The sequence below is a fragment of the Pieris brassicae genome, chromosome 10 (genome assembly GCF_905147105.1).
Source record: "Pieris brassicae chromosome 10, ilPieBrab1.1, whole genome shotgun sequence".
NCBI classification, from domain to species: domain Eukaryota; kingdom Metazoa; phylum Arthropoda; class Insecta; order Lepidoptera; family Pieridae; genus Pieris; species Pieris brassicae.
In genome coordinates, this window is record NC_059674.1 from 14,469,761 (window position 1) to 14,491,755 (window position 21,995).

The 21,995-nt window shown below is 33.5% G+C and overlaps 3 protein-coding genes across 6 annotated transcripts in view; 2 read left to right on the forward strand and 1 right to left on the reverse strand.

Moving 5' to 3' along the window:
- Positions 1-3,080: 3,080 nt before the first annotated feature.
- Positions 3,081-4,795, reverse strand: LOC123715149 (DNA-directed RNA polymerase I subunit RPA43). 3 transcript variants are annotated; one of them, XM_045670012.1, is made up of 5 exons: positions 4,641-4,795; positions 4,325-4,398; positions 4,020-4,211; positions 3,761-3,913; positions 3,081-3,486 (listed from the first exon to the last, which is right to left on the reverse strand). In XM_045670012.1, the coding sequence occupies exons 1-5, from the start codon at positions 4,701-4,703 to the stop codon at positions 3,156-3,158; spliced, it is 813 nt and encodes a 270-aa protein (XP_045525968.1). In that variant the 5' UTR covers positions 4,704-4,795; the 3' UTR covers positions 3,081-3,155. The 3 variants fall into 3 exon arrangements, with proteins under 3 accessions (XP_045525968.1, XP_045525969.1, XP_045525967.1); XM_045670013.1 differs by lacking the exon at positions 4,641-4,795 and adding an exon at positions 4,573-4,619; XM_045670011.1 differs by lacking the exon at positions 4,641-4,795 and having other exon boundaries at positions 4,325-4,566.
- Positions 4,796-4,887: 92 nt separating this feature from the next.
- LOC123715156 (28S ribosomal protein S7, mitochondrial) lies at positions 4,888-6,826 on the forward strand. The gene is made up of 4 exons (XM_045670021.1): positions 4,888-5,111; positions 5,287-5,484; positions 5,889-6,123; positions 6,521-6,826. The coding sequence occupies exons 1-4, from the start codon at positions 5,053-5,055 to the stop codon at positions 6,737-6,739; spliced, it is 711 nt and encodes a 236-aa protein (XP_045525977.1). The 5' UTR covers positions 4,888-5,052; the 3' UTR covers positions 6,740-6,826.
- A 1,338-nt stretch (positions 6,827-8,164) lies between these two features.
- LOC123714926 (phospholipid-transporting ATPase ABCA3-like) overlaps positions 8,165-21,995 on the forward strand; it is a 30,997-nt gene continuing 17,166 nt past the window's right edge. Inside the window, exons 1-11 of one of the 2 annotated variants that reach the window (XM_045669597.1) lie at positions 8,165-8,530; positions 12,932-13,233; positions 14,078-14,397; positions 14,769-14,942; positions 15,368-15,615; positions 17,406-17,516; positions 17,823-17,967; positions 18,752-18,925; positions 19,858-20,073; positions 20,944-21,023; positions 21,625-21,754. In XM_045669597.1, the coding sequence (XP_045525553.1) occupies positions 12,995-13,233; positions 14,078-14,397; positions 14,769-14,942; positions 15,368-15,615; positions 17,406-17,516; positions 17,823-17,967; positions 18,752-18,925; positions 19,858-20,073; positions 20,944-21,023; positions 21,625-21,754 (1,837 nt within the window). In that variant the 5' untranslated portion in view covers positions 8,165-8,530; positions 12,932-12,994. Of the gene's footprint in view, positions 8,531-12,314; positions 12,517-12,931; positions 13,234-14,077; positions 14,398-14,768; positions 14,943-15,367; positions 15,616-17,405; positions 17,517-17,822; positions 17,968-18,751; positions 18,926-19,857; positions 20,074-20,943; positions 21,024-21,624; positions 21,755-21,995 lie in introns of those variants that run through there. The other variant, XM_045669598.1, reaches the window with a different exon arrangement.

Genomic DNA, 21,995 nt, shown 5'->3' on the forward strand with positions numbered 1-21,995 from the left:
TGGCAATGCGTGAAGTGATCTCCTCTTCTGTACCTCCGGGTTCAGACATGACGCTTCCGAGGTAAACAAATGTTTGAACGCTTTTTACGTCCTCTACACCCATCCTCAATGGGGTGTGATTCTCAACTTCAACACGCATTACTTTCGTTTCCAGATTTGAGTCCCGCAAATCCCGCCTCGCGTTCTAGGTCGTCCAACTTAGATTGCATGTCGCGGTGCATGTGACTCCGCAGTCATAGGTCATCGGCATTATTCAAATCTTCCAAGATGTTAGTTAATCCCCACTCTATTCCGCAGCGCATGTTATGATATGTGCGATGCATAATCCAGTCGAGAAAAACCAGGAAAAGTAGTGGCGAGAGTAAGCAGCCTTGTCGGACGCCCGCGTCTATATCGTATAAATAATATCGTTTAAGTAAAGTATATAGTATTGTAGGTAGTAGAAATAAGCGAATTTGATTCATATTTTTTTAAATTGCTTAAAAACTAAATAAAAATGAATTATTTGGCATGTGAGAATTATTCTATATATTTTATCTACACACGCGTACTTACTTAAGACTACTAAGAGTTTTCTCCGGCACTGATTACCTGTCTCGCTTCATCCACTTTCATGACATTCACTAAGTATGCTCGTCAGTTATGGGAACTTTCGATCTGTCTTCTGTCGTGGTTTTAAAACGAGGCCTACCCAACTCGACCTCACCAACCACGGTAGCTATGTTCTCTTGTATATCATTATTACTTATTCTATCACGACGACGTGGAATCGTCCTCTTCTCCTACACTTGGGTATAGCAAGAGAGATCGAGTGGTGTTTAGTTGTGAATGGGTGCGGTAATGACAGAAAATGAAAACAGAGAGGACTATAGGTAATTGGATGGCGAGAGTAGGTTTTCTCTATCAGCACTCACTCGTTTTTCTATATCATACTTTCTATTCTTAGTAAACAAACAGCCAAAGTACACCAACTTCTCAACTTGTTCTCCTTCTACAGAGTATCACATAAAGTCCTATTTACTCTTCCTACAAAAACCATAGATTTTGTTTTTCCTATCTTCTCTATAATCCTTCTATAACTCAAAACTTTTTGCATCTCTGTTACCAGCTCCTGCAATTACTTCTTCGAAGACGCAAGTATCACTTGATCATCAGCTAATATGAGATAATTCACTAGTAACTGGCCCCATTTTTAATCCCCATTTATTATTTTTCAAATCATTCAAATAGTTGTACATGCAGAAGTAGAACAGCCACGGGGAGACAACACAACCTTACGCTTTTATCTATAGGAAACCAACCCGTGTAGGCTTTGTTGATTCTGACGAATTCTATAGAGTCCTTATATAGGTATTGCAGCACCTAAATGAAATGGATGCTTATCGGCTGACTTTCGTAAGACTACAAAAACTACATAGAACTTTTTGGGGCTTCGCCAAGTTTTCTACAATGCATCGCAGGGATCTGATCTAAGCATCCTATTCTCTTCCTAAATCCTGCTTTCACATACCATTTTGTAGTCAGTCTTGTTTAATGAATTACTCTAGAGGCTTATTCCGTTCTAATTTTTGCAATCTTCTTGTGACCTTTTCCCTTTATACAGACAGATTTTCACCAATTATATGTCACCGTGGCTTCTCAAGCGATACAGCTACAGATATAACGCTAAATCAAGGCTGGCTTAAGCATTTCTACGGAAATCTTATCGCATCACGCGGCTTTTATTTCGTTTGATCTCACCTGTTCACTCTTAACCTGGTTATGTATTATTAGGGTTACATTGGAATGTAAACTACGTTCGACAAAAGCGACAGGATCCTTATCTAATAAACTTTTAAAATAATCTAGCATGCTTTTAGCAGCCACAATTCATCGGTCTTAGTCACGAAATCAGTCAATTTCAGATGTCTTTGCTTTAGAACTCGCGACGGCCTTCCAGAAAAGCTTTATATTCGTTAGGAAGTCATGAGTTGCCTATAGAAAACGTCTTTGACCTCTTTAATCATCAGCTCCCGGTTTTTATATCTTTAGGCTCTTTTCTAGACTTCGTCGACGGTTAACGATGCTTTCTTATTTTTGCTTAGAGGCGGCGTTCCACTATATACCATGATATTTAGGACCCATTTCCTTAACCTTTCATCCACTATCACAAATAAAAGGTTGTATTAGGAGAATAGTCGTATCACACTCTGAACCAGAGGAGTCTTGGACTCACATATTAAAAAAAATAACTTACATACATACGCTCAGGCAGCCCTGACTGGATTCGGGTACTGATCAGCATGCAAGAAAAGCTTCGCTTCGTCTTACTTACACACAATACATGTCAATATACCTTTCAACCATCATATAGCATATATTAAAGGTAGGTGACAATTTAAATAGATAGGTTTTTCAAATCCTATTGAATTCGTCGTTGTATACCCGAGATAAAAAGAGACTATTAAGCAATAGCGATAATAATAATCTCGCGTATGGAAATTTATATCCATCCCTGACTAGGTTAATTTTGCTTGGAAAAAAGCATATAATCTTTTTTGTTTAAATTTACGCTCTAAAATTTATTTCTTACGTTTAATTTACCGTGTTCAAGTTATCGCGAAAAAAACAGGTTTAAACGCTTTTTCAACCCTTGTCGGTGGATGCAGGCTCCTTTACATGTTGTTTTTGTATCATGAAAATCCAAAGCTGCGCGCCGAAATCGAAAATTTTTTTTACTGGACTATACATATACACCATAGTCAAGAATATGTAATGTTCTCCCTAAATATCCAAAACCCCTGATTACGCTAATTAGGATTTTACTAGTTCCCTATCAGTCTAATTTTCTTCATGAAGTATGATTATTATAGCATATTGAATAATGAAATGCAATTGATACATGGGTATGAAAATAAGTTGTTTTATAGTAATGTTTGGGCCCTGACATACTCTATTTAATATTTATATGAAACAAGCACATATAACACAGAAAATTATCAAAATCATTTACTTTTTTAAAGTCTGACTGAAATATTCAATATTTATTTAACCTATGTTTAAATGCTTTATATATAACACAATCAAAAGTAAAGAATGTGTACAGTAAAATATTTCTATAATAAATTTGTAAATGAAAAATACATAATATACTGTATTGCCTTTTGTATAATAAACTATCCATCTTTCTTATGTTTCTTTGAAGGTCTTGATTTGGGCTCAGAATGTTTGGTCTCATTGTCTAATAGTTTAGTTTCTTTTTTAGTTTTGCTTTTTGTAGGAGTCATACTCAATTCAGCATCATCACCATTTTTCCCATTTATTGAATTATTTATTCCTTGTGCATTTACCAAAGACTTTTTTGTAGATGTGCCTGGTAAACCATCACCAATTTGTTTTTGCATAGGTTTAGTTTTGTCAAAATTAACATAAGAAACATTCAGAGAGCTTATGTTTTTTGCATCAATTTCCTCCTCCTCCCCATTGACTTCAAAGTTTTTAAACCATCTAAAACAATATAACACAATTCAAGAAAATAAGCAAGCTTAGGTTGAGATAAATTAAAATCAAGTATTTCATTGATACATTTAACATTAAGACGCAATGTGAATGGATGTGATCAGTTTCAGTTTTAGTATTGATTATACGAAGCAAAAGTGATTCCTTTTTTTTAAATTAACGAATTAAATAGTTATTGACGCTTCAACTAAATCAATGAAATGCTTGACTATTTATTTATCTATAATTTTATTATCAAATATTTATTGGGGTATATTTGTACCTTTCATCAATTTTTCCTCTAATATATGGAAGAGCACCATATAGATCCAAAGCAGCTATTTGAAAGATAACTTGCTGGCCCTCTACAATGTTTGTTCCTATCCATTCACTTCCAGGCTCTTCTGTTGGTCGTGGGATAACCACATTAAATACTCTGCAAATTAGGTATAACAAACATATTACTATAAAATGACACAGTGACCAATTTCATAATTTATAAAGAGCCTTTAAGATAGGAAAAACAGTAAAAAATACTTTACCTATGCACTAGTACCCCTAAATGTGTAATATTTTTTTGGTATACAATGCCTCTTAATGTAGCTCCAACATATGGACAAAAAATAAAATAATCTGCTTGTATTTGGAACTGAATATCTGAGTTGTCATTCCTTATTGCTCCTACATTTTGTAATATACGTAAATTTTTGTAACTTAATAATATTCCATTAAATCTGAAAAACAATGTTGATACTTTAATTAAAATTTAATAAAATAACTAATATGTTTCACTTAATTTCAATAATTATAATAAAGTATGACATGGCATCTACATCTTGTTACTCACTCTTTGTCAAATTTTCCAATTTTATAATCTAAAAGATTTTTTACCGATTCCTTCAAATTACCCAGACACCATGGCTGTAATGGAATATTTTGGGTCACTTTCTTTTCAATTACACAAGAATTTTTATCACTAGCTAGTTTTCGAAGGTCCTTTAGTTCAAATTTTATGATTGATGACATTTTAACATCCAAATAACACAATTTACTAGTAAGTAAATAAAAATCTAAATTATATTATAAAATACAAACAAACATGGTGGCTGATTCTGATACTGTTCACAGAGTACAGGTTTTTTTAATATTAAAAATAGCACTACCGTAGACAGATAAAAAAATAGACTTTTAAAATGTCTGTATATTAGAATCCCAGAAAAAAGCATTCATATTTATATTGCATAGGAGAACTCGACGACGACGATGTAGTTTTGTGTAAATCGACACTATGTCGACGATTTAACGCGTTTATGTTTTTCTTTAAATTCTTATTCTAAGATAAAAGTAGGTATAGTGAGTTTAGTAAATCCATAGTGAATAGAATATCTTATCTCTATAGTCTATTCGTAGTGTGTATTTAAATATAATATCACTATTGCAAAATGCAAGTGCATAAATCATAAATATCGTTAATATATATTATTATTAATATATTATATTGGACCAAATATAATCAAATTTTATAAAAATTGGGCTACCGGTTTAGCCTAATTATATCGTCAACTTTACGTCATTATGAATTTAAGCAAGAATATTGCATTAATTTGTAAACTTCCGTCGCATTTAACGAAGGTGTAAGTTTAAATTCATTAATATTTATTAATACCAATGAAAATAAATAATTTTATATGGGTGATATTTAAAATACATATTTTGGTTATCTAGTCTATAGGTTATGTTTGTATAAAAAGCACTCTTGCAACAATGTTTATTATATTGACCATTGAGACGTTATTGACTTTATTTCAGACGGCCGGCAGTTATAGTTCAAACTCGGTTTTATCCACGACCTACAAGTTTTCCTGACTATTTTCAAAACCCAGTATTTAGGAAGGAAGATCAAGCAACACTTGTTGAAAGTAATGAGCTGAGTAGAATAGCAACAGTACCGGTAAAGCCACCTACTGTCGCAGAAACTTCTTCTGTTTATTATGATCCTCTAGTAAAGTGAGTAAACTATCTTTAATAGTAGTTTATATTTTTAAAAGTTGCAGTAACAACACTTGCAGGACCCCTTGTATTTTAATGTAGGCAAAAACTATTAACTGGTTTATGCAATTATAGTACTCAAAAATAAAAAGTGTCAACAGTGTAATGATAAATGTTATGATATGGTATACTAACTTGTTACTGTACTAGACTTGATACAAGACTCAAGACATTATTTTATTATTTTGAATTGTATGCCGTTATGTTAGGAATGATTTGATGGCAATTTTTGTCATTGGTCTGAAACTGACTAGTAAGATTCATAATATGTAAAAAAATAATTATTATATTAAAAAATTGTATTCTTTTAAAACCCAAAAAAGGTTGTTTTTAATAAAATTATACTATTTATTATATTCTAGCAAAGTTATTAACCATGTAATGAAAATGGGAAATAAGAAATTAGCAAGAAGTTTAGTGGAAAAAGCATTTGAAAATATTAAAAGAACACAAATTGAACGCTATCATCTTGCAAAAACACCTGAAGAGAAAGCAAAAATTGAATTAAATCCTAGAGATATCCTCCATAAGGCTGTTGAAAATTCTAAACCTCTGCTACAGTTGCTGCCCATTAAAAGGGGTGGTATTACATACCAGGTGACTAGATAATTTTTATTTGTGAGCTAAATAATTCTGCTTTGGTGCTCTTCATCTGATAATGTAATCATGAGACTAACTATAGCATTACCTAATGATTACAAAAATTTATAAATATTTTATAACAGCATACAGACTAATGAAAACAACATTGAGCTTCGTCCATTTAATTGTAAGCTTTCCATAGGTAGGAGGTTGATGTATGTTCTGTGTATCTTGTGACATTTGCCTAAATGTCCATGATAACAAAAGAGGGAAAGGATGTATCTTATTGTATTTTTTGATGCTTTGTTCTACAGTTTTAGATATATGATATATATATATATATTAAGTTTTAATACACTATATTTGCTCACATATTAGCAGTTAATTTAAATTGTTTAATGTCTCTTTAAAGGTGCCTGGCCCAATCACTGAAAAGAGATCCTTATTTATGGCCATAAAATGGCTGTTGGAAGCAACAAATGACAAGGAGAGGACTGTTCATTTTCCGGAACAGTTTGCCTGGGAGCTTTTAGATGCTGCTAATAATACAGGAAAAGTTGTCAAAAGGAAACAAGATCTTCACAGATTATGTGAAGCTAACAGAGCCTATGCCCATTATAGATGGCAGTAGTTATTTGAATTAAAAAATATAGATTATTGTAGTAAGGTTTGTACAGTATACACTATCAAAATAAATTAACTTTTTATTTGTGCCTGATACCCTCTTTTGATGACTAAGACCTATGAATCATAGGCCATGATGGACAAGATTGGAGATATAGTTTTTAATAACTATATCTCCAATCCAATCTATTCTTATTTGAATAAATTTATTGAAAGATCTAATTACTTAAATTTTTATGTAACATCATTATTCTATAGTCACTGATTAAAATTATTTGAATTCAAAATGGTTTGTCTTGTTTGTATGTTTAAAATGTTTGTGTCTGGACTACAGGCTTTAAACTAACATGGAGTAGTGATTAATACACAATATAAAAAATAAAGAATTGTTCAATAAATTAAATCTTCATTAATTCTTGAAAATGTTTAAAATTGGGTTTAACCAGCAGGACCATGTATTTCTTATACTTACCAAATGGCACTAAATTATAAATGCAAATGCATCTTTTCTTTAATTGCATAAAGGCTATACAGAAAAAATATCCATGTGTGTATCCTACAAAATGTTAAGGAAAAACATCAACAAGTGACTAAGATACGCAAACTTCCACGTTATTCTGTGAAACATAAAGTTGCTATTTCTATGTTTTGTTTCAATTTAAATTCAAGGTTTTTACGCTGATACCCATCAATAATTTCATTAAGTGTATTTGTCATTATTGATTAATTTGTTTTCACATATGACTATTCATAATGACAATATACCAACACAAGTATGTATATAAAATTATGATGCAAACTGCGAAAGTATAGACGTCTGTTGGCACATTACTCTTACTTAAACATAACGGTGTCTGTATAGTTAAAAAGGTAATTTACCCAAACTATCGCAGGTACAGCTGTATTATATCATATACATTTTTCTTATCAGATAATATGATACATTTTAGATAAAAGTATTGTACAAATGCGCAGAATTGGGGTATATGTAATCTTAAACAAAATAATTTGCTCTCAGTTTAGTTTACGTCTATTCTTGTTATATATAGGTATTGCGTTACCATTACCGTCCACACGATGCTTAAAATCAATTTAGCACAACGTGATCTTGGCATTATACGTACACACAATAAATAACAAGTCCTTTATCAAATTGAAAATATTGAGCTGTCCCTAGAGTACCGAGACTAAACGCACTGATTAATAAATAATAAAATATATAGTTTTATTTTAATTTATTAAGTCACAAGACATTAGCATTTGGTAAGTCATAAATAAAGTTGTATTTATATGGACACCCCATCCGTGGCCAAGACCTTCCACAGTTATCTATTTCTTAGGATGTTGAATTAATATTTGGTCTTAATATTTATGCTCAATCCTGGATTATGTTTGGATCTATGTTGGAAAGTTATAGTTTAATATGTTTATTTCTACAGGCATTTGAAGATAACATACCTAGGCTCTTCAAATACTTGGCCACCTAGATTAGACTTAAGTGGTTTATTCACGACCTAATATTATTAATGTTAAGTGTCGATTAGTGCAACAGTACTGACCGAACAATAACTATTCCCATTGTGGCATTGCTGTGATAACTCGTCTAATATATTGTGTATATTATCTAGAACAATATCTATGAGAATGATAACAGGTGTGGATATAATTAATATTATACTGAAGTGCGGTGACATTTTTTCATTTTGCGTTTATCTTTAGTTTTCAGCGTATACTTGTGAAGTGTAGGTGTTGTGATTTTTATTGTGTGTTTATGTGGTCATAAATATTGCATATTTTGGTGAGTAATGAGTACATATTATGTTTTAATTGCAAAAATAAACGAAAGGTTAAAAAATGAATATATATTTATATGACGTATTAAAATGATTTATCAAATTCGATCAGTAATTACTGGACGTCATTAATTGAAAAACGCATTTTTAACAAAGGGTTTGAAGTTCTGAATCTATATGTGTAATCTTGTTGCTGAAATAATAGGTTGGGGAAAAAGTTTCATCGCATTTCTTAAGAAATTTCACAACATTTTTCAATATAGTTTATTTACATTTAACTAAAGTATGTAAGCAGGTAACATTTTGTTTGATAACTTTTTACCATCTTGTAGGTAGGGTCATCCCATTGCTATAGAATTTTTGGGGCTGCTGATCAAAATACCGCGACAATTGGTTTTTGCAGGTTAACATCACAAAATGTTAACCTGCCTAAATGAATGAAGAGACCGAAACAGGTGGAAATCTGAAGGTACAAGGTCAGGTCTATACGGCGGATGCATTAACACCTCCCAGCCAAGCTCTTAATTTTTGAGTGGCGAAAGATCTGTGAGGTCTAGCGTTATCATGATGAAAAACCACACCCCTTCTGTTGATTAATTCCTTTCTCCGCTTTCTCTCAACTTTTTGCTGTAATCTTATCAGTCGTTCGCAGTAGAGTTCAGAATCGATGGTCCTGTCTGGTGGCAACAGCTCATAATGAATGATGTCCTTTCAATCTCACCACACACACACACTACGCATCACCTTGTTGCGAGTTAACCCGGCTTTCGCCAGTCTATGAGGCCTTTGACCACGATCTTTTTCGCACGTTCTTGTCGTACGTGATCCAATTTTCATCACCAGTTATCAGCTTCTTCAAAAAATAGTTCGGTTTCAATACATCGTAATAAAGAATCACAAATGAGTACACTTACTACAGGTTCATTAGGTTTCTTTCAGTGAGCTCGTGAGGTACCCAAATATCGGGTTTTTTTGTGTACCCAGTTTGTTTTAAATGCGCCAAAACTGTTTTGTGGTCAATTCCCAGTTCTTTTACAATAAAAATCACACATTTTCCTCATTTGAATTTATAATCTATATAGATATCATACCTATCTATAAAATTTTAAACTTTTAATGATACCAAAACCAGCCAGATACAAATAGTATACCCAAAGAGATTTTATTACAAGTTCACACGTATTATAATGCGAAAAGACTTTTTCCCCAACTTCATATATTTCCCAATTTTGTCATTATCAGAATCGGCTGGTAACTGTGTGTCCGCAGGCGAACGTACGAAAAAATTTGCAAATCTTTTTGTAATTTTTTTTTATGTATAAAGATGTAGGTTATATAGCCGAAAGCTATATTTTGAAAGATATATTTAATGAGTGTAAATAATATTAATATTTTAACCTTGAATATGTTTACCTTTTAGAAAAGGCATTTGTGTAATAAATGTAATAATATGCAAGGATGATGTTTGAACTATATCGTATAAGTATAGTAAGGTATTGTTAGATGCGTGAAACGTAATCGTTGTTTCAATTGAACTCCTAGACAATGTCATTAGGGCTACCCACGGTCTGCTGTTACTAAGTAGCAACTAGTTGAGTATGGCTAAATGCTCTATTTGACTTGTGTTCATAGTACGAGGTATTTTTTTTTATAAAATAGGGGGCAAACGGGCAGGAGGCTCACCTGATGTTAAGTGATACCGCCGCCCATGGACACTCTCAATGCCAGAGGGCTCGCGAGTGCGTTGCCGGCCTTTTAAGAATTTGTACGCTCTTTTCTTGAAGGACCCTAAGTCGAATTGGTTCGGAAATACTTCAGTGGGCAGCTGGTTACACATAGCAGTGGTGCGCGGCAAATGAAAAACGCTCAGTCGTGGAACGGCGGACGTCGAGGTGATACGGGTGGAATTTTGTATTCTGCCTCGACGTACGATGATTAAACTAAGCTGCAGGTATTAATCCGAACAACTCATCTGAACACTCTCCATGGTAAATACGGTAGAAGATGCAGAGTGACCCCACATCTCTACGCAACGCCAAAGGATCGAGCCGCTCGGAGAGGGATTGGTCATCGACGATTCGAACCATTGGATACGGTCAAGTGGAAGGAGCTGGTACTGGGGAGCCCCCGCCCAGAGGTGAGAACAGTATTCCATGTGGGAATTCCGTATTTGCGCTTTATAGATTTGCAAGCGGTGGCCCGGAGTGAAGTACCGTCTCGCCTTGCTGAGCACACCAAGCTTTTTGGAGGCTAATTTAGCCTTTCCTTCCAAATGACCGCGAAACTGAACGTCGTTCGATATGTCAACGCCAATTATTCCGATGCTGGCTGTGGCTTCAAGAAGAGTGTTTTCGAAAAGAAGAGTAGCGACAAAGGGCATTTTTTTCGGGGAAAACGCGCAAACTTGTGTCTTCTTGGGGTTAAATGGGACTAGGTTTAGTCTACCCCAGTCCGAGACTCCACGTAGTAGAGTTTCGACTTCAGACACAAGTTTGTTCCGGTACTCATTGACAACTGCCCGAGAAATACCTGCCCGGCTAGTGTAAAGAGTATCTCCAGTGATATCGAAACAGGGTCGGGGATAGAACACAGCCTTGTGGGACCCCAGCATTGACGGGTTTAAGGTCGGAACATGCTCCGTCGACGACGACTTTGATGCTCCGATCGGCCAGAAAGCTGGAGATCCAGTCGCATAATTTCTCGGGAAGCCCGTAGGCTGGAAGCTTCGAGAGCATTGCTTTGTGCCACACCCGATCGAAGGCTTTCGCTATGTCCAAACTAACCGCTAGCGCCTCCCCCTTGGACTCAATTGCCTCTGCCCATCTATGTGTAAGGTATACTAGAAGGTCACCAGCCGAATTTATTACCTGTATCGATTTTCTGGATTTTATATACATAGTTTCGAATACCAATTCTGTAATTAAATTGATAATAGGTACCTATACTAAATTTAAGTATCTTCTATTTAGGAATATTATATATAACTAGACCGTAGTTATATATAATATTATACCATACCATAAGTTCTGTTACAAATGAAAATGCATTTTTTTTTCAACTTTTTTATTATTTTGAATTTGGAACACGTATGTATGTTATTTTAAAAACTTCTTTCGATTTTGCGCCATTTTAAATATTTTTTCGTGTTCATTATCAAGTTACGATATGGGATGGGGTGTTAAAGAAAGTAGGCAGTGATAGCCTTTCACAAAGTGGATATGGAGCCGTCGGTCATATTCCAGACATTTCAAAAGCTCGGTATCAGCCGTATGTATATCGTACTATCAACATATACAACCACCAGAAAAAATTGGGGCTGCCGCGTGCTGTCAGAACTACAAAAGTCTGTTATACTGTTAAAGCCAGACTTTGTCGCGTATTATAACACAAGACCTGAAGCTCGGTGCTTATCGTCGAAATACAGGACATACCCTAAATCAATCTTCATAATAAAAAAAAAATTAAGTGTAGCGTACACAGTCCTGAAGAAGCTAAACGTTGTCATCATCCTGCGTAAGTGATGGTTTCTTGCAAACAAAAAGATACATTTTTGTAAAAAGAAGTGAAAAGTTCAGCCAAAGTGTATGAAGATACAGTCTTGGATCATGTTGTGAAACCTCTCAGCTATACACTTTTTAAAAATATACCTTGAACTTTCCAGCAGGATTCTGCACCTGGTCACAAGCCACGATCTAACCAGGAACGTTGGTTTCAAGCCAGGCATGGGCAGCCGGTCTTTATAAGAGCTGATGACTGGCCCTCATCTAGCCCAGACCTCAACCCTATAGATTTCAAGTTATGGCCAGTTTTAGAGACCTGCTCTAAACGACAAGGCGAAATTGAGTCACTTATAAAATCTTTGGAGCAGGCAGTGGCGAAATTTCCCCTGGAAACAGGGCCTAAATCCATAGACTCGTGGCCAAACAGATACAGAAGGCTTGTATGAAAGCTAAAGGTGGCCATTTCGAATAGAATATTGTTTTATTTTTAGGTAGGTATAAATTTTAATAATATTACTTCTTTAATAAAAATACATTTTCATTTGTAACAGAACGTATGGCTGGACTAGGTAAAAATAAACCCCTCCAGGGTTCTACTCTCGAGCGTAAAATATTTTGAGGCCTCTAATACTTCACAGATCTTCTTAGATTTAGTATATTTTATATACAAAAAGTAACTACAAAGTGCGTTTTTCAAATAGATTTATTTGGTAATAAGTAATTCCAAGGTTTATTAAAAATACTGAACGTTGATTTGTACCTGACTAGCATATATATATTGACCATGGCAGCATGGTGTGTATTGGTGTATTGCTTGTAGATAGTGATCTGAAAATTTAAAAATTTCCGCTGTATTGGTCTAATATTTAATTTGCTGAAGAGATTGCTTGTTTTCTTGATTTATAGATAAACGTTTGGTTATATTTTGTATTGGAATGAGCCAGCCCGAACGACGTGTATAAACCAACAATGCGTGTAAAAAGAGATAGGTCCACTGCGACAGCGTTCACAAAATTCCGATTATTGATATGGAAGAACTTTTTACAACAATGGAGACATCCATGGCAGACCATACTTGAACTGGTCCTACCTGTGGGAACCATGGCACTGGTATTGATAGTTCGTTTGGAAATAGAACCAGTTAAACGGGATGTCATACATTATCCCCCAATAGCAGCGCATACTTTAAATTTCTCTTTGCCTGTTCTGTAAGTACAATTATTGTTATTTTAATAAACTAAACTTTTATTCAGCGTGGATTTAGGACCTTTTTACAATGATAGAATGTAGAACCTAGAATTGTCAATTATCTTTTTTTTTTTTTTTAATAATTTTATGGCCTGGTAACGAGACCTTTAAGCCAATGTCAATTATCTATATTGATAACATAGATAATAGATTAGGATTTAGTTAAAGCACAGAAGCGTTATAAACAATAAGTTTTTTTTTTAAATTAATACAACGAGTATTCTTAGATTATAAAAAAAAGGAATTGTAGATGATTCATAATTTGAGTTTTATTTATTCAGTGTTTTGATAAAGTTATTATCATTCAATTAAAATTCGACCTTCGATGTGGATTATGAACAACTACTAAGAATTTTGATAAATAGATTATCATCCCTAGAGCTGCGCCGCAGCGGCACTCTGTAAGTTCCAATAGCGATACTGATCCAGTGTTCGTTTGCGAATTCGATGTAGTAATCTTAATATCCGCAGCGCTGATGTTCTTTGGTATCACGTCGTAAAATAACTAAACATTGAAGGGATCGTCGTAGCTGTTGGATGTTACAAGTGTAAGGGCTAGTTGATCTGGTTCTTAAAGTAGGAAATTAAACACTCCAATGATGACTTGATTCACTATAATTCACATCACTGAATTTACGTAAACTGTGTATAACTTCAAACTTGAAAAAAGAAATTGCCCGTGCGCATTATTATTGTTTGAACTGTATGCTATCCTTAACTAAGGGCGGGAAATATTCCTATCTGTTATTAATATTCGTAGCTGAGTGCTACGACAACTTTGTATACCTATAATGTTGTTTTCAGATCAGGCATGAATTTAAGCGAAATCTCGATAGCTTACTCGCCAGAAAATCCAATATTAGAAGAAGTAATTCGAACGGCCTGTGTCAATTTATTTGTTGACAACATCAGAGATATTTTAGATCTAATCATCTCACAGATCCCCGATTTTCCGGAAATACCGCCCGATATAAACTTAAATAATTCATTTATTATTGAAATCGCAAAGTTTCTTGTTAAAGTTCGTCCATATAGCAATAGTCATGATCTCAGAAGCATTTATGTAGATGAAGTATTTACACGAAAGATACTAGCTGCTGTCGAATTTGATGACGAATTAGCAGGTTAGTACAAGCTTTTATCTGTTTTTCCTGTTTTTTTTTAATATCGATCTTAGGATGTCTGTTCTGGACGCATTTATTTAACTAATTGACGACAAAATGTGTCCCCCAGGGGTGACTACACTTTTTGGTACCTTCAATTTCCTCCCGTGTTTTTAAATTTATAATCAAATATAATTGACAAGTATTGTAAATAGCTAAGTTTTTATTATTAGTAAGAGTTAAATAGGTTTAAGATATTATACTTTTAAATTGTAAAGGTATCGTATGGGTTAATAACCAAAACGAAAGTTTTCCTGTTGAAATCTAAAAATTTTTAGAACGCGTGCAGGACTGTACAAAGACAACGGTACTTTACTAATATTTGTTTTTAGGAATTGCAGAATTGCCAAGTGACGTTAAATATGTCTTACGTTTTCCTGAAAGACCGAGGTTGAATTCATTCTTCGCAACTGGTAGTCGAACATGGCATTCCGACGATATTTTTCCATTTTTTCAAGTACCCGGCCCTAGATTCCCATTTTCATGGGAAGGTGGTAATTCACCAGGTAATTAAGTTAGCAAATCGGGAAAAAGGATTCATTTCAACCTTGCAATCTATTTGTAAATTCAATTTGAAAATCGCTTAATATTTATTGGAAACCATAAAATCGTCCGAATAGACAATGCTACACCGTAATTTAAAAATAATAATATATTTATGCGCTGTGGTTTGCTGTCAATATTTTGGCGCCATTTATACTTTTTATTGTTGAAGTCGAGAACATATTGTTACCCGGACTTCCGAATTAGAAAAATGTGTTTTATATAATGAATAATTCATATGTTGCAATACTTTGACACAATTTGAGAGATTTCGTGATTTGACAAATAAGTAAATGTCTCTTATGATACAACATTTACTTATGTAATAATACCTATAAAAAATCTGTATCTGTTGTCGATTATTTTTTCCACGTTTTTATACTTTCAGGCTACGTAAACGAGTTATTCATTGCCTTACAACATTCAATATCGATGGAATTAGTATCTCGTCTCACAAATAGAAATTTACGTGACTTCAAAATAAACATACAAAGATATCCACATCCAGCATACGTTGAAGACCTAGCTGTGGATGCCCTTAAACTTTTATTTCCTATGTTTGTTATGATTAGCTTCAGTTATACCGCTGTTAATATTGTTCGAGCAATTACATTGGAGAAAGAGTCACAACTAAAGGTATGATGTCAGGTTAGGTTTGTATAATATTCTGTTTAATTTTATAATACATAGTCTAGCCATAAATACTGAAACAAAGTAAAAAATAATAATTTTTTATTGCAAATAACTTTTATTACAGTGTATTAGTTTAATACATAAATATAAAATATAGATGTCAATAGAAGCACGCCCTCCTTCCATGGGAAAATTCTTCACTGCCAATCGTACGGATTGTTTTAAGGTCTCCAAATTATCATGGCTTTTAGAGCAAGCTGTACTCCCTAAAACTGACCATAAATCATAATCCAGCGGATTAAGACCAGGACTAGACGACGGCTAGTCTTCAGTTCTGATGAAGTCCTAAACGTTCGTTTCCAACCAAGACTAGTAGACCTTTATGAACAGGCGCCGAGTCTCGCTGGATGGACCATTTTAACGCGCCTCCCTTTGCGTACCGCTTTTGTAGTTGTTTCGGCTTTACCACCCTATTCTTTTTTAAAATATCAGGTAAGAAATGAAAAGTACATCTCTTAAAGGCTACAAGTCCTAAGTCATCTTTTATAATACACCAAATAGTTCTAGGTGTTATCTTCATCTCCCGAGGTAAATCTTTTGCTTTCGGACAAGATTTCTTCGAATTCTTTCCCTCACTGCTTTCACCACCTTTTTTTTACGAACAGCCGAGTGGGCGGCCAGATCGTTTTCTGTCACAAACAGAGGTCTCGTACCTATTAATAGCTCGGTACACAAACATAAAATGATAGATTCTAAATTCAAATGCAATATTTTGTAAATTTTCAATTTTGTTAAAAGTATCTATGGCCAGACTAGTTGGTCGGTTGTTATCAACAGCATCTCATTTACATTCAACAGCATTTTATGTGAAACCGTTGAAACTATCATTGCCAGAAGGCTTGCGTGTACGTCTGGGCTCACAAAATTGGTAATCGCTCCTCTATCTAGCATTGAAACTTTTTGAAAACTAAGATCTTTTTATCACATTCTCTTTTAATATTTCTTGTAAATAGGGACAAAATAAGGTTTTTATTCGTAGGGATTGAACATAATTTATATTTGGAAAGATCAAGAACATTGAAAACGTTACTGGCTCTCAAAAATATAATCTGCGGTATTAAAATTTAATTTTGAAAATAGATATTGCTTATTTTACAAGACTTGTTTTAGTTATATTTACTATCGTTATAAAACGTTTTGCGGGCGTCAATAGTGACTTGCATCAAACTGAGGACAATCGTAATGTTTATTCAGAAATACAAAACGCTTCTAAAGGTAAAAACCAATCGATACAACATGCTTGAATAAATTCAACAACTTATCTTTAACGGCCGGCAATAATTGGTATGTACGTGTCATATCATATTGTAAGCGTACGAAGTGTTAGTGTCATTTCCATATGCATTCAGAATACAATAGAGATATTTAATTTTAGCCTGTATCATTGAAAGTCTTTATTAAGTCTTTATTATGTTTTATATAATCTGCCTTTCGGACTATTTTGACAGATTCAATATACCGTTCGCATACTTAATATGATCACAGAAAATATACTATTGCTTTTTTACCGCGCCATTTATTATCACAGTTTTATTAATTATATTATTAAAGAACAAATACTGAACAAAAAAAATATTTTGGTAGTATTAAGATGGTTTCCGTCTATCACGACGTAGTAGTGTTGTCAGCATAAAAAATGACAATTAAGCACTGCTACGACCTCGGATCCCTTTCCGCGCTTATTAAAACCACTTGTATAATATAATTGTATTTCTAAGTATTTTCTTTTTCAGGAAATAATGAAAATAATGGGTCTCCCAACATGGTTGCATTGGATTGCGTGGTTTTTCAAACAATTCGTATATATGTTTATCATTTCTGGTCTTCTCGTTGTATTGCTTAAGGTAAGCTAAATATTAGAACAGACTTGTGAGTTTTCTGTGGTTTTCATAAAGTTATGCTAATGTAACTCTCGTTTGTCAAAGACGTATTTATCATACGGGAGTCATAGTCTCGTTTCTGAATCTTATCCTATACTGTATTTTACGTTTGGCAAATAATAACACTGCAAGAAATAAGTTTATTTTATACGTTCGTTTGTTATGTAATAAAACTTTAATATCCTCCCTTTGATTGTATTAACTAGCTACCACTGTAATACGTAATTACTGGATAAATACCATTAGTACTATATATTAAGCATTTTTTAGGTAAATTGGTTTACAACTAAGGAGGGTTTTAGCGAATATGCAGTGTTTACAAATACACCGTGGACCGTTCTTCTCTTCTTTATAACACTGTATTTGACGTGTACCATATTCTTCTGTTTCATGATGAGTGGCTTCTTCAGTAAAGGTAAGAGTGATATTTTCGGATACAACACGTTTGGTTATTATTGACTACATTTTATACCATAGTTGTATAATTTAACAAAATTCAATATATATATTTCGTTATGCTTTAACTCCTGAACCGTTGCTAAATTTTGATATAGAACATGATGGTTATTTGAATTGTGATTTTTCAATATAAATAAAATGTTGTTTAGAATATATATAGACACATATATGTGTTCATATTTATTAAAACAGGTGTGGAACAAAACTAAGTTATATAACATAAAACTATGCATGTTTATATATTGTATTCATAGACGTCTCTATGCGTCCGGTATATTTTGTATCACTTTCGTGAATTTGAAAATAGAGAAACGTGACAAAACGCGTAGTTTAACACGCGTTATAGCGCAAGAAAAAAATTTGATCCTTGGATCTATCTCGCGTTTAAGAGAATAAGAGCGCTCAAACGGAAATATTTTTCCCCTTTTCGCTTCTTTCAGATGTATATACTTATATCGTTATTTTTATCAATATAGATAAAATAAGTGGTAGGTATTTGTTGATTATACTAAGTAGGTACATGATTATTACTTGATTAAACTCGCTCGCCTGGATCGAGCTCCCCTCCAATGAGGGGTTCACGCGAGGAAAGCAAAAATACAATACCTATGTATTTTCTTCCTCAAAATACTAGGCATATAATTAATATTGACAGACTTTACTATATTTATAAAGCTATTCACTCGATGATTACACATAGCCTAATAATAATAATATGTCTAAGTATCATTTATTTATAGCAAGTACAGCGGCGTTGTTCACTGGTGTATTATGGTTCTTGACGTATCTGCCATCGTTCCTCCTCAGCATGGAGACTGAGGTGCCACCTTTTCTTCAAGCGCTGACTTGTGTGGCCCTCAACTCGGCCATGTCTTATGGTTTCCAGTTACTTATTTCCAAGGAGAGTGTAGATGGTATGTGTTACGTAACATAGTATGGACATTTTAAAACAGAGTTTTAAAAAAAATGTGTATTTTCTATATAAATAAAAATGAATCGAAAAATTTGTTGCTAAGTTCAAAACTCAAAGATTTTTTTATTATACCTCGAACTCGGAGGAATGTTTTTATGGAAAAAAAATATATAAAACGTTTAGTTTTAAATAGTACTTACTTATGAAAACAGTCTCCAGCACAGAGAGGTAACCATAGCAAAATCATCCAAATGTTGGTTAGCTACTAAAAAGTCAGGCTAAGTAAAACAACATATTAAGACAAAACGAAGTTCGCGGAGGCATCTAATATAATATTAAGTTATTTCAAAATTGTATAAAAGCAGAGAATGTAAAGAGTCTCTCGAGTTTCCTTTTTTTATGGCCTGGTAACACACCTTTCAGCCAACAAGTTTCTTTAATCTTTACACCAAAAACAGTAGAGTAGGGCAACAACAAACTTTTTCTTTCATTCACTGATTACTTTTTTTGCGATAGTATTGTATTAAAACGACAATTAAGGGTTAAAAAGAAGGTAACATTCATTGAAACGCAGACAAATTAAAACATAAACAAATAAAGATAAAACTAAATGTAACTAAATAGATATAGTGTAGCTATTTTGATATAGTGCGTGTTGATATACAACCACTCAGTACGCCCGCAATCGCAGTGGACACTCTGGAAAGCCTTGTGATAACGGCACAAATTTTCATCGAGACCATTGAGTATATATGTAGTCGATATATGCTAAGGTTTAGAACGCTAATAACATAGAATGCAAAATAAACTACACGATTAGCCAACATATGTATATCTTTAAAAAACGTTAACAAAAGACAAAAAAGTAAAATGATAAACACTTTCACCCTTTACGTTGTATTTTTTTTGCGTAAAACAATATAAATGTTTTAGGTATGACATGGGACAGTTTTTTCAGCACTCATACTCTGGATTCCAATCGATTCCTTTTTGGACACGTCGTAATCATGTTGTTATTTAATTCGATTCTATATATGCTTGTGGCATTATATCTGGAGCAAGTTTTACCGGGAACATGGGGTACACCCAGACCTTGGTACTTTTTACTGCAGAAATCATTTTGGTTCCCATCAAAAGTGGAAATTTTAGGTTTGTAACTGTTATGTTATGTTGTATATATTATCTTAGTTTTACAGTAGAACTGCTATAACTGGACTGTCACGAGACTCGCCAATAAATTTGAGTCATAGAATTTTCAACTTATTGAAGATTTTGACTTAGGCGGATATTGATTGGATTTGTAAATGTTAAGATTTATTCTAACTAATTTTGAGTTAGAGAGGTGAAAAAAAAACGTGTGTGTACACGCGTTAGAAGTTATACAACTTTGGCGTAAAAAGAAAAAACGACAATAGAAAAAAATATTGAAAAGAAACTAAAATGTTGCCTATATCTAACCTCTGGGTGTCGGTTTTGTGTGACGGTGTGCGCGCGCATCGTAAAAATTTACTCTCATCATTTTTCCCTAACACGCCAAAAGAAGTATAACTTCAAAAAAGGAAATTTTAATGTCAATAGTTTTTCGTCGAACTATTGACGTAATAAGTTACAAATGTCGAGTTGTTGTGAAATAAAACATTATTATATTCGAGATAGTCCAAAATAATTTTTCGAGTTAAGAGGGAAATATATAAAGATTTTCGACTTATCAAGGTTCGATTTAAAGATGTTCTACAGTGTGATAATTAATACTTAAACTAATATCTCAATGTGATAAATTTATGATAAGCTCTTTTTATCATAGACAAATCGCTAGAATATACCAATAGGTTAGGACTAATTTATACTTAGTTTAAATAGAGAGAGAGTGGATAAATAAATTATAATTAAAACCAATTAGATCCTCTTCCGATGGTCGAAAACTCCTATTATTTATAATAATAATGAGTAAGGTCAAAAACCGCTTCGTTATAAAATATTTATTTCGAAACATATTTATGAAAAATAATAAGTTTTCAGATTTAGAAGTTGAGGATAATGAGATGCATATAGTTAAAGAGGATGATCCAAAGGAGCACGAAGTTGGTGTAAAAATAAGCGTAAGTATTCATTATTATTCGTACAAAACGACAATATATGGCGGTAACGAATGAACGAACGAAAAAGTACTATACATGAAAATAAATGTTCATCAGCGAAAATAAACCCGATTTTTTAAATATTATTTATATATTTACAAAAATATCTACATTATCCTTACAGTAAGACAATGTCGAAATTCAAAATAGAATATACTAAAATATTTAATATTAAATACATAGGATAGATAATATCACTACTGTTACCCCCCTCTACGACCATAGAGTAACGTTTTTGTTAACGGGGCTCTGTGCAACAGACTAGTTCTAGCTGTCGGTATCTCAAGCAAACATGCGCCGTCGCACATATCACCTAGTTACAAAGAACCCGAGTTCTTGAAGAACACTTGGGTTGCTCGCCACCTCCCGCACTACTTTAAGCAGATAGTAGGTAAATTATTTATATAACTGGACTTTTTAAAGAATTTATCAGGTATTGTGGCTAACGAGAGACATCGGTAGACACGTCGAGTTATTTAATATAAAATTGCGTTAATTGAGTAAGAAATGTTTTATTCCTTTATCTTTGGTTGGTACAGTCAGTTTAACTTTTGCCTTTTAGAATTTAACAAAAGTGTACGGGAATAACATAGCTGTGAATAATGTTAATTTAAATATATACGACGATCAAATTACGGTGTTACTCGGACATAATGGAGCTGGTAAATCGACTACAATATCCATGTTAACAGGTAAACTATTTTGTATATTGCAGTATGTGTATTTAAAACTGGAAATATAAGATTAATTAGACGTATGCCGCATTACGTATCATAATGACAGAATAGAATCTTCAGACCAATCACGATTTCACGTGTTTTAGACTTTTGCTGACTTTTTTCGCCCTTCCCTAGTCACGTAGAAAGAGAAGAGTTTTAACGCCAAACTGTCATCTGTCAAATCACACAAAAGGTTTTAGGTTTGGAACACTGT

What these genes read in the sequence shown, in the direction of transcription:
- LOC123715149 (XM_045670011.1), bottom strand. Translation starts at nt 4,503, where the DNA reads ATGTCATCAATCATAAAATTTGAACTAAAGGACCTTCGAAAACTAGCT. An exon ending in ATTGGAAAATTTGACAAAGA is followed by an intron (nt 4,212 to 4,324) that starts GTGAGTAACAAG and finishes ATTGTTTTTCAG; the next exon opens with ATTTAATGGAATATTATTAA. An exon ending in TTAGGGGTACTAGTGCATAG is followed by an intron (nt 3,914 to 4,019) that starts GTAAAGTATTTT and finishes CCTAATTTGCAG; the next exon opens with AGTATTTAATGTGGTTATCC.
- LOC123715156 (XM_045670021.1), top strand. Translation starts at nt 5,053, where the DNA reads ATGAATTTAAGCAAGAATATTGCATTAATTTGTAAACTTCCGTCGCAT. An exon ending in CCGTCGCATTTAACGAAGGT is followed by an intron (nt 5,112 to 5,286) that starts GTAAGTTTAAAT and finishes ACTTTATTTCAG; the next exon opens with ACGGCCGGCAGTTATAGTTC. An exon ending in TATTATGATCCTCTAGTAAA is followed by an intron (nt 5,485 to 5,888) that starts GTGAGTAAACTA and finishes ATTATATTCTAG; the next exon opens with CAAAGTTATTAACCATGTAA.